Source organism: Formica exsecta, unplaced genomic scaffold (genome assembly GCF_003651465.1).
Source record: "Formica exsecta isolate Colony F162 unplaced genomic scaffold, ASM365146v1 scaffold498, whole genome shotgun sequence".
In the NCBI taxonomy this organism is placed as follows: domain Eukaryota; kingdom Metazoa; phylum Arthropoda; class Insecta; order Hymenoptera; family Formicidae; genus Formica; species Formica exsecta.
The window spans coordinates 4,059-16,761 of NW_021852221.1; the positions used below are offsets into that span (position 1 = coordinate 4,059).

Consider the following 12,703-nt stretch of genomic DNA (forward strand, 5'->3'; position numbering starts at 1 on the left):
AATTATTATATTATTAATTACTTATATGTTCTATAACAATTTAAAATATTTATGTTTTATGATTACTAGAGTATTGTGCTATCACATTTGTGATACGCACGTTCCTGAGACTAAGCGATGCGTTCCTTAGTTACGATTTACGATGCGGCGATGCGTTGCTAAGAAGCGCGGGGTTAGAGGGGAGCAGTGAGCAGTAGGCGTGAGCTAAAAATCCCAGCCGAAAGTTGCAAATAAATCCCAGTTCACTTATATGGTAAGTCGTTGGATAGGGTTCTTATTCCTACCGCAACATCTTTATTCTCATGTCGCTACCGTCAACTCAGAGTTTCACGGCGACTACGACTCAGGAGCCTTAAATATCTCAAAAATTATAAGAGACCGCCGATTAAGTTATAAAGAAAAGTTACTCAGGATCATGATCTTGACAACATATGTCAAGGTCAACATCGTTGGGTCCGTTTTTATAAAGTTTTATTATCATGTCCAATACTTTAAACTAATATATCTCGAAAACTATCGATCGGAAATTCTTTTTACTATTTTTCCTGTGTTCCTCGTCAAAAATGTCTTTAGAAACGATCTTTCAAATAGGGGGCCGTAATTATCGTAATCATCCCCGTCCGGTGGATTCCACGATCCTTTTCTTTCATAAAATCTCTTTCACTGATATAAAAATTACGCTCTGGAACCTTTCTGCACACGACGTAAACAATAAACTAAGAAATATCTAGCAGGCAAGACTAATCTTTCAGAACGATAAAATTTTTTAACGATGAGACGCATCAATAAATATTCCGGGACTAAGACCCATGTCAAAGATTTAAAAAATTTAAACAAAGATAAGAGACCCTTGAACGCTAGAAATCTAGACCATGTGCGTACGGAGAACAAACAGATAGATCAAATATTCAACTCTAAGGTCCGCGCAACGGGCTCAAGGGTTTAAAACACAGAATAAGAAGAACAGGGACAATGGTTTACAGATGAAACCAAAATCCGTAACCAGAACTTGCGATACTTGACACCGCGTGCTCGCCTGCCAGACCACCCTCTTGTGTTATCTGTTTGAGATAAATTTCAACGGGAATAATAAAAATGTCAACTTAGCCAATCATAACGGACTCTCCAATAGGCTGGACTTAACTTCTAAAAACAAAAGCCTACACCAATAGGCGCAATTTCTGGACCTTTTTCTGAAAGGGTAGCACCTCCTACTCATGAGAGGGTAAATAGTAAAGATTTGATTTTTTAAAAAAAGAATTCTGATTGCCTAATGGAGAGGGTACGTGGGAAGACGCTAAGGTTCGAGATACGCGAAATCCTCCCTCAGAAAGTTCAGTTCATCTTCGCCTCTCGACTCGAACCATTGCACCGAGTCTGTCTACAGCTCGCGCTGATTTATTAAGTCTTTGGAAGTTTGTCTATTCTCACAAGTTCTCTCTGCGATTGTGCTAGTGCAAGGAGTTTCACGCTATACAAGTTGAAATTTTACAAAATTCGTGCGGGCAAGTGACAAGTGGTGTGCCCTTGAGTGGATCGAACGAACACCACCGGAACTGAGCGGATCTCCGAGCCACCCTTTCCGCACAGCCGAGTCCACGAGATAGACCTTGGCTCATTTATCCAGCGAAATTTTTAAATTCATCATCTTCGCACACAACAAGTAGTGAGTCTACCAAAGAATTTTATTGTTTTTGTTTTCTACCTTTCTCTTACTTTATTTTTTTCTTCCTCTTAAAAGAAACAGTTTGTTATTAAATTCAAATTTTCAAGTAATATCCAAGCATACACATATATTAGTATTATTATTAAATTAAATTCTGGTTATTAAATATTTTATATTCCTCTTCTTTGAACCTTCTTCTTTGCGAGTCCGTAAGCTTGATTAGCCAGCATCTTGAACACTGTCAAGATTGGCATTCATGCTTATTGTTAGACTTAAGCAATCCTTCCCCTTTCACGGGTCCCTAGGTGTTATTAGCAAGGATCCTGGTGTAATATCATGATTGGCATTCATACTTAGTTGCCAGGCCTAGAAGAAAATCTTTTCTCCCTATTTCCATAATAATCCCCTCCATATCATTTTTTTCTTCTTTCTTAAAATATATATATATATACATAATAATAAGAATACAATTGAGATCTTTAAGAGTTTTTCTATTTTCTTTATCATTTTATTATTACCAAACTGTTTTTTTTAACCAAATATTAAGACCTCACTTAACTCGTGCGTGTATTTCCCAGTGGAAACAACCCCGGCAAAGCGTTCTAAGTGCTGGGCGAAACACGTCAAGAACCGGGAAAATAAAAAGATACGGAAACTGTTGGCTCGGGCGTCCGCGGATCCTAGCTTTATTATCGATTATAAGAAATTAAATATAGACGAGCAAGCATTTAAATTAAGAATTCAGCGTTTAATTAACACGCAATACACACCCTTGTCCCCATAGTTCTTTTTCCCATTATTCACCTCCCTCTTATTCACCCGTCTCTTCCTCCGAGCGTCCCCCGTCACCTGGCTTCCTTGAATCCCCTCAACAGTCGGGAAATCTTACTCCTCCTCCTACCCCTGAACATTCACCTACCTTCCCTGAATCTCCTCAACATGTGGAAAATCCTGGTCCCCCTTCTCCCTCTGGATATTCGCCTGCTTTCGCTGATTTCCAGCAACCGCCGAGAAATACTACTCCCCCTCCCCCCTTCGACTACCCACCATCTCTCGACCATCAACCGTCGAGAATTCCCACTCCCCCCTTCTCTTCACACCTCGAGTCGTCCGATCATCCAGGAGCATCGCACGATTTTGAGGAAGCCCTCCAGGACTTCGCAGAAGAATTACCGGACCTCAAAGAGGAACCGGAAGATCCCGAACAGGGATCTTTCGATAGCGAAGGAGAGTCTGAGTTCTACGAACAACAAGCTAGACGAAACTGGTACAGATACATTTTAAGTCAGTTTCCTCCTTACCCAGTACCTCTTACGGACGAGGACTATCGGGTCGGTCCAGATATAGTAGACCTTGACCAATTCCATCATATTCTTCAAACCAGTCCACCTGGCTCAATCATTCCATTTTTTGTCCCAGGTTGCCTTTTTTCTTTAGCCGTCCCCATCGAGATCTTCTGAATGAAGTTCTCTTCCCCCTCCACTGTACAACTCCAAGTTCTCCAATAGCCCTTCTACCCTTCTCTCCCTACTTTTCAACCTTCCCTTTTTTATAATTTATATTTGTATTTAAAATGATTGTTGTAAATTTCCAACCGGAATCTAGATTTTAGTTTCCCCGTTTAATTCCGGTTGATATCCTCTGCATTAATATATCACCCGCGAAAAAAACACCTCTCACTCACACCCACACACCCACACATACACATTAGAATTTAAGAAAATTTATTTATTAAATAAGATTTATAAATCAAACTAAATATCTCACTATTAAAATTTACCCTTTTAAAATCATTCATTTTTATATATATTTTTTTTTTGAATAAATGTAATGCTAAATTTTAAATTTGAGTAATTCATTAACCCGACTTCCTTCCTGTTACCCGAAATCGCACAGGGTCCCGTCCCGGGTAATAAGGATTCAGTTCTACTTTTACTAAAAAGGGACCGCCGACCGAACGGCCTTTCGATAGAGTAAGAGCGACCTACCCTTCTCTCCCTACTTTTCAACCTTCCCTTTTTTATAATTTATATTTGTATTTAAAATGATTGTTGTAAATTTCCAACCGGAATCTAGATTTTAGTTTCCCCGTTTAATTCCGGTTGATATCCTCTGCATTAATATATCACCCGCGAAAAAAACACCTCTCACTCACACCCACACACCCACACATACACATTAGAATTTAAGAAAATTTATTTATTAAATAAGATTTATAAATCAAACTAAATATCTCACTATTAAAATTTACTCTTTTAAAATCATTCATTTTTATATATTCTTTTTTTTGAATAAATGTAATGCTAAATTTTAAATTCGAGTAATTCATTAACCCGACTTCCTTCCTGTTACCCGAAATCGCACAGGGTCCCGTCCCGGGTAATAAGGATTCAGTTCTACTTTTACTAAAAAGGGACCGCCGACCGAACGGCCTTTCGATAGAGTAAGAGCGACTCTTCCGGTCGTTGACCTGTCTAAGGCCCTATTTTGTTCGTTCGACTCCGAAACACTTGTCTCGCAAAAGAAAGAGAGAGTGTGTTTCGAGGTAAGTATAAGTTGCGTTTAATCTCGACTCAATTCGCCACGAAGTCGGACGTAATAATATACATATAAAGATTTTTATTAATTTTATTGGTAAATGTTCGGATTAACTTACACATCACGGATCATTTTCAGTTTTATATATATTGTTGAAAGTACATTCCTAAATAATATACGCTTTTAATTTTGCGGCGCTCTCTTCTGATTCCAGAGATACGCTTTTCAAAAAAATCTGAAACTTTGCATAATTATAGAGTAATAGGTCCTAACAACGAAACGATTTTGTGTTGAGGCTAAAAAACGGTTTTAGAAGTAAAAACAACCCCTTAAAAAAATCGGTTCTTACATTCCGAAGCGAATATCATCAAAACGAAAAAAAAATATGAAAAAATTCTTTAAAGAAAAGTTTTATGGTTTCAAATATACTTTACAATGGCATATTTTAATTTTTAAAAAATGTTAACAATTTTCAAAATATCCCCACCACTCAATATTTTTCTTTGATATTCTAAAAAAATTTTCAAATTATATTAAAGCTTATGTTGCGCCAAATTCAACCATGTATGATAAAGTTATGTTGCGGAAATTAATTCTTGAGAAATAAAATAAAGACGCACGCTACCTATATTAATCTTATTCGCTCGCTGTTTCATGACATCTTATCTCTTTTTTTTCTTCGTAAGGTCTCGTAATACACGATAACGATGCTGAGTATTAGTAATAATATTTGTTGCAGACCTTGTTATATAAATCATATTTATACAGAATGTATCATTTTAAGTGATGCAGCTGAATATCTCTTAAAGTAAAAGAGATTGGAAAAAATGTTTCAAATAAAAGTTGCATGATTTTGAGGGGGCCACATAATAAAAGTATAGATTTGACCTTGAATGACCTTTTCAAGATGAGGTCAATATGATCGATGTTTTCTTAAACGGAACTTCCATTTTTTATTACAAATTCTTGTAGCTTATTTGGAGAGCTTGAATGTAGTTCCGAAAAGTACACACCCCCGATTTTTTTGAAACTCAGTATTCTTACGTACTTTGATGCGCTGATTACGAATATCATAGTGAAAATTGGCGATTATTTGATTTTCATGGTGAAAACCATGAAAAACCCATAAAAATTATAGTTTTTTACGCTTATCTTAGTAAATACAGAAAATCATGATAAATGTTTTAGACAAAAATTTTAGATCTCACAGAGATAAACATTTTATGTCTTATTTATTTTTACCGTACGAGTGATAGTTTTCGACAAAAACGATGGACTCTAAATCTTATATCTGTCCTCCCATCTAAGCATGTACTTTGCAGTACATATACGATTCCATGGAATTGCAACTTTCCACGCAAAGCGAGGGTCCACGCAAACCTATTTGTCTAGTTTTTAGGTAGTTGGGCCCCCCGCAGAGGGGCGGAACCCACTGTTTCCACGCATACATTTTTTCACGCGAAGCGAGGTTCCACATGGGCTTGCAACTTTACACGCAAAGCGAGGTTCCATGCAACTCTATTTGTCTAGTTATTTGGTAGTGGAGCCCCCCGCAGGAGGGCGGAACCCACTGTTTCTACGCATACACTTTTCCACGCAAAGCGAGGTACCACATGGGTTTGTAACTTTCCACGCAAAGCGAGGTTCCACGCAAACCTATTTGTTTAGTTTTTTGGTAGTGGAGCCCCCCGCAGAGGGGCGGAACCCACTATTTCTACGCATACACTTTTCAACGCAAAGCGAGGTTCCACATGGCTTTGCAACTTTCCACGCAAAGCGAGGTTCCATGCAGATCTATTTGTCTAGTTTTTTGGTAGTGGAGTCCCCCGCAGGAGGGTAGAACTTACTGTTTCCACGCATACACTTTTCCACGCGAAGCAATGGTTCCACATGGGTTTGCAACTTTCAACGCAAAACGAGGTTATATATTGGGACTTCTACGCAGTACTGTCTGTCTTTGTAGTTTCACCTATACAGCAATTAGTTTGAGATATATGTTTAACTTTGATTTTCTCGAAAACTATTATTCGTACGGTGGAAATGTATAAAGCCCAAAATGTTTATCTCTGTGAGATCTAAAACTTTTGTCTAACAAAAACATTTATCATGATTTTTCGTATTTATTGAGATAAATGTAAAAAACTATAATTTTTATGGGTTTTTCATGGTTTTTGCCATGAAAATTAGTTAGTCGCCAATTTTCACTATGATATTCGTAATCAACGCGTCAAAATACGTAAGAATACTGAGTTTCAAAAAAATCGAGGGTGAGTACTTTTCGGAACTTTATCCCCGCATTTCACTCATAGTCTGACGTTATTTAAACAATTATTATACGATTCAAGTTACTGAAATTTATTCTGATTGTGAGTTCCAAATTAAAATTTTATATATAAAATAAATCCAAGATATGATTTCCTAAATTAACTCTTCACGGAAGACGAACTCCTTCTGCTGGTGACAACACAACAATTTGTATTAAAATACCAAGAATAAATATAGCAAATGTTATAAATTTATTAATCACAACATTTAACATTGCCAATTTTGCTGTCTCACTTGTTAATCACCATGAAATTGAACTTCATGATGCCATTTCCGATCTAATAAAAAATGCTGTAAATGATGATGTTGAGATTAAATACAAATGGGAACTTGATTTTGCCAATCCGTCGGAACCGCACAATTTGTGAAAATACCAAGAATAAATATAGCAAATGTTATAAATTTATTAATCACAACGTTTAACATTGCCAATTTTGCTGTCTCACTTGTTAATCACCATGAAGTTGAACTTCATGATGCCATTTCCGATCTAATAAAAAATGCTGTAAATGATGATGTTGAGATTAAATACAAATGGGAACTTGATTTTGCCAATCCGTCGGAACCGCACGATGTACAATTTGTGAACGTGTATGATATTGATGCTGAAGAAGATAATTATGAAGACGAAGTTTGTATTGTGGAAATGTAAACTTAAATTACAAAAGAAAAGCAGTTGAATTTTGGAATAGTGAAAAAAAGGACATTTATCTATTACTGCTGTGCAGAATCGTTTTAAAAAGTTAATTCAAACATAAGAAGAATAATACGAGCTGAACGAGCAGGTAAATTTGCGTTGTGTATAAATAGTAGGTAATAAATGATAACGGAAGCAGAAAAATGTTTCAGACTTACATTACTTGCATTGCATATCTGCGTTCGTTTATCTACGTTTATCTGCGTTAGTTTATTAGTCTTTTTATTTTTGAATTACATTTTCTAAATATCAAATTTCTTTTCTTTTAGGTAAAATCTGTTTTGCAATTGCCAATAGATGGAAAGAACATTAATTAATATGGGAGTAAAAAAAGTTGAATCTGCTATCCAATCTTTATCTTCTATGACTCATAGCTATATCATTATGCCCATTATATCTGCAAATGGACATCTTCTTTCGCCTCTGTATATAGTACTAAAAAATCTAGTGGAAATTTGGACTATGAGTAGACGAAACTCTTTTTAGACCTATTAATGTTTACATTGCGGCTTCAAAATCCGGAAAACTCACAAGCCAACATTTCAAAAACTGGTTTGAAGAAGTATATTTACGAAATACTGGAGAAAAAAGTCTGTTACTGCTTGATTCATGTATAGGACATTGTCCGAAACAATTAAAAGAATTTATACCAGCAAACAAACAAGTAAATATTTTAACAATACCAAAAAAAAACAATTGCTTTTGTACAACCTTTAGATGTTTTCGGTTTTAGAATTCGGAAAAATTCTGTTCAATTTTTTTGATAATATTATTTTAAATAATTATGACATAAATTTACATCCACATAATAATATAATAAAACTACAAAGTTTAATACATAATCAACTTTCTTCTCCAAGATTTCAAAATGTATTTAAATATAGTTGGTACAAAAGTGGGTACTTATCAACGCGGCCTGGAAAGTTTGATAATCCAATAAATTTTTGTTATTTTAAAGAAGAAAAACATATACCAAGATGCAGTATCTGTGGTAAAATGGCTTTTATACGTCGTGCATGTTGCAAAGAATATCTCTGTTTTGAACATTTCTTTGAAAAATATCATTATTGTAACAATTACATAAAATAAATAATATTTTGATAATTAATTTAATTTAATTCTAAAATTAATTTAATTTTTGTTGATGGAAAAATTTTATAAAACATTTAAACATTTTTCGTATATTATGCTTCTACATCTTGAATTAAACTTTAATTTGCAAAATATTATTTTAAAATTATGACCGTTTAAAATTATAATATTAATTAATAATTTAATATTATTTAAATAATACAAGACTCTCATTCCGTTTTTTTATATTATTATGATACAATGTATATAGTATAGAAAGATTATTTACGTAACTGGGCTACAAATATTATTACTAATATTCAGCATCGTTATCGTGTATTGCGAGATATTACGAAGAAAAGAAAAAAGAGATGAGAGTTTCATATCATGAAACAGTAAGCGAATAAGATTAATATAGGTAGCGTGCGACTTTATCTTATTTCTCAAGAATTAATTTCCGCAACATACCTTTATCATACATGGTTGAATCTGGCGCAACATAAGCTTTAATATAATTTGAAAATTTTTTCAAAATATCAAAGAAAAATATTGAGTGAAGGGGGTATTTCGAAAAATGTTACCATTTTTGAAATATCCAAATATGCCATTGTAAAGTATATTTGAAACCATAAAACTTTCGTTTATAGAAATTTTTCATATTTCTTTTCGTTTCGATGATATTTGCTTCGGGATGAAAAAAACCGATTTTTTAAGTGGTTCTTTCCACCCCTAATACTGTTTTTCAGCCCCAACAAAAAATCGTTTCGTTATTAGGACCTATTACTCTATAATTATGCAAAGTTTCAAATTTTTTTGTATTTTTGCGTTGCCAAATGTCCCTTGTAAGATATCTTCAATAATATTGATTTTAAACAAAAAAAGATTTAAGACAAAAGTTAAATTGTTTTGAAAGGGCTACATTCTGGTCGTCTTATTTATTATATTTTTTTTTAGGTGCAGACCTTAAAAAGTTTTGAAAGTTATCTTAAGTTTTTTAAATGGAAAGCTCTATTTTTAATCAGCTATAATTGTAGAAGATAAAAAGATGAATTGAACGATATATGACATCTTGATCGTGGAGTGATTTTGAAATAACTTTGAAAAAACTTGAGATGACCTATAAAACTTTCTGACGCCTGCACCAAAAAAAATTAAGACGACCAAAATGTATCCCTTTTAAAATAATTTTACTATTATCTTAAACTTTTTTATATAAAATCAATATTTATGAAAATATCTTAGAAGGCAATTTCTAGTTAATGCAATAAGACTACTGTGCATCAATGCATTTCCCAAAGGTAACGACGCGTTGTTTCTTAACATTACATTGCATGTTTGCGGCCAAATAAATATTCTGAGAATCCATTTTATCAATTTTGATGTTACAAGTCCGCAAATCTACGATCGTTTCAACGCGCTAATTAAAAGACATCGTTACCTGATAACGCTTGCCAGGAAGCTTGCCGATCTGATGAGTTTCGTATTGCTAATAGAACTATTCATTATCAGTATATTATTATGTATAATGGATGAATATTATGTTATTTATGATTGTTCAGCGAGATATATAAATTACATTTTCATAAAAAAGATTTACATTCAGCAGATAAATATTCTTTTCAGGATCTCAGTTTATCTTCGCGTTGAAAGTCAATAACACCGTTATGATAAGAAAGAGTTTAATAATACTGACTGCTTTCCTGACACAGCTAACGCTGTATAGTGTTATAGGGAATTATTTGAAATCTGAAATAGAAAATATAGGGCTCTCTATTTATCAAAGTGCTTGGTACAGTTTTCCCAGGAAATTGGCAAGAAACGTAATCTTTATTCTTATGCAAACAAAATCTCCAGTTACGTTGCAGGCTGAAAATTTCATCATAGGTCTAGTTTCCACCGAAGTATTAATTCGCATCTAGCGCAGCGTAGGACCGCGGTTTCCACCGAAGTCATCGGTCCGATTCTGTTTCGGTGCGCATCGAATTTAACGTTTCCATCGACTTAAATTTAGTCCTACGCCGCGCTAGATGCAAATTGATACTTACGGTGGAAACTAGATCATAGTTTCCCATTTTAAAAACTTCTTTTTCGTATTTGTCTGTACTTCGTATAATAATCGAAATATGAAATATAAGATGCAAATGAAAGAAATCTGTTGCAAACTGTAAATATTAGATACGCTCGAAATAGCACGTCATAATGCTTTCAATATAGAAATGCATGAACAAATGTATATTAAAATGTAACTAAATGTTAATAAACTTATCATTTAAAATAGTTTGCTTGTACCAAATTAATGTTTCCTATTTAATATCAATAATATTATACACATACTTGAAATTATTAGAGGAAGTGCAGTATATATTTGAGATATTGTTGATAATTTGGAATACTACGAAAAATTGATGTTATTATATTGCCATTTATCAGTAAATATTAGAATTAGATAAAAATCCGTACAACAAAATATCTGAAAATGCCACCAGAAAGGCTAATGTTCTATTACGACTGCGAGCAAGTTTGTGCAAGTTCGAAACTCAAAACTTTTTTGGTAGGTATTAAATCCCTTGTTATTCTGTTTTAGTACTTGTAAGTAATTTTTATAAGTTTATGCGTTAACTAATTCGTATATAGATTAATTTTGACAATTGCCCCTAATTTTTGTGATTTGTTTATGTATTTTTTTCTATTCAAACTTGACTTAAAATGGTGAATGTTTCTAATTTTGAATATCTAAGATAATGTTAATGTAATGTATGCTAATGTATGTAACATATGCTCTGAATATCCATTGCCACATGGAACTTCTCAGCCGATCGATCAAGATGCGATGTGTTTCTTTTTTTCGAAAGACGCTTTAGTTATAACGTTTGAGGTAAATTATAGATGTGCTTCATGTGTAGCCCTTGGGTGCACAGTAAATGTACTGACTTCGACAACACATTTATGTGTGTGATTATTGTAAATAAGAAATATGATTATTGCAAATAAAAAAAATATATTATTGTAACGACCAAGTCGTCACTGTAAATATTGTAAATATGTTTAAAATATCACTGTGTATACGCAAGCTTGAATCTCCCCTCTTCTCGAACCCGGACACCGACGAGCCGATCCGAGCGTCGAGCGAGGTGACCGCGTTACATTATAATGTGGAATAATACATTATTCCACATTACCGACTTTTGAATTTTGATCATTTAGGTGTTAGTTTAAGTTTTTGATTTTGATTTCCTAAGGAGTAAGAAATCTGTTAAGTTTTTGTTTCTTTATAATAAATGATTTATTTGTTTATTAAAAGGATATTTTAAATTCCACTAAAATGCACAAATTTGGCCTTGTGACTATAAATTAAATCTGGTAATCCAAATATGCTGCACTTTTTCTACTACTGCATTATCATATTTAGACATTTTCTAATATATAGAATTATGTCGTGTTATTCTCTATCAGTTAATCTTAATGTGGCCTGTAGAATAAAAAAAAACAATTTATTTTCTCATATTTTTATTTTTAAACAAATCGAAGATATACTACTTATTGTTAACCAAACGAATATCGAGATAAAATGTAGTACAATATACACGTATACAGGGTGTCTGATAATAATCGCCCCACCCGTAATATGCAGGTAGAGCGGATTAAACCGAGTAGGAAAGTGCTGTATTGTTTTGCGATTTTTGCAATAATTAATGAGTAATTAATTAAAAAAGATTGGTCAATTCACATAAGTATTATCGCTCGATGAGAAAGGACGACCTGTATGGGTGGCATTGATATGTCGTTGCTAAGACGCGAGAATCCATCGTTATGTACCGCTCATACGTAACTGTTGTCATTTGTCCTGAATCGTTTTTTTCTATAACATTTAATAAAAGAGTAATTATTGAGTAAAATCAGGCCAATCAGCGCCGATCTTTAGCCGGACGCACGTCAATAAGCCGCGCGACTGATAATTTGCGTGAGCACACACTATCATCTCCTAAAATGTTATATTTTATATATATATATATATTTACAGGGTGTCCCAAAGTACCCTTGACAACGCTTGTGAGCAGGTAGAGCACAGCAAACTGAGAAGAGGGGGACCCGCGTCCTAACCGATAGGCGAGGGACCCGCGAGGAAGAGGGAACGCGATGCTGCGAGGAGGCGTAAGACAAGGATAGCGTTTACATGCACGTTGGAGAGATTGATTGATTGATTGATTGATTGATCTTTATTAGCTTTCTCAGCTATTTGTGATACAGATCTGGTTTACATTAACTACAATATACTCCTTTTACAATTGCTTAAACCGCTCAATTTTTACATCGTTTTATCTCAGCTGGTAAGGCATTATACAAATCGAGGAAAAGAACAATGTCCCGATACGTCTAAGTGAGCTGAAAAGAGACAAACACGTCAA

At 34.1% G+C, this 12,703-nt stretch overlaps 1 protein-coding gene across 1 annotated transcript in view; it reads left to right on the plus strand.

The window, feature by feature from the left end:
- LOC115241481 (odorant receptor 13a-like) overlaps positions 1 to 10,424 on the plus strand; it is a gene marked incomplete at its 5' end in the record, with an annotated part of 14,479 nt that extends 4,055 nt beyond the window's left edge. Inside the window, 3 exon segments of the mRNA XM_029817248.1 lie at positions 9,596 to 9,825; positions 9,920 to 10,198; positions 10,362 to 10,424. Coding sequence (XP_029673108.1) covers positions 9,596 to 9,825; positions 9,920 to 10,198; positions 10,362 to 10,424 — 572 coding nt within the window.
- Between the last annotated feature and the right edge of the window lie 2,279 nt (positions 10,425 to 12,703).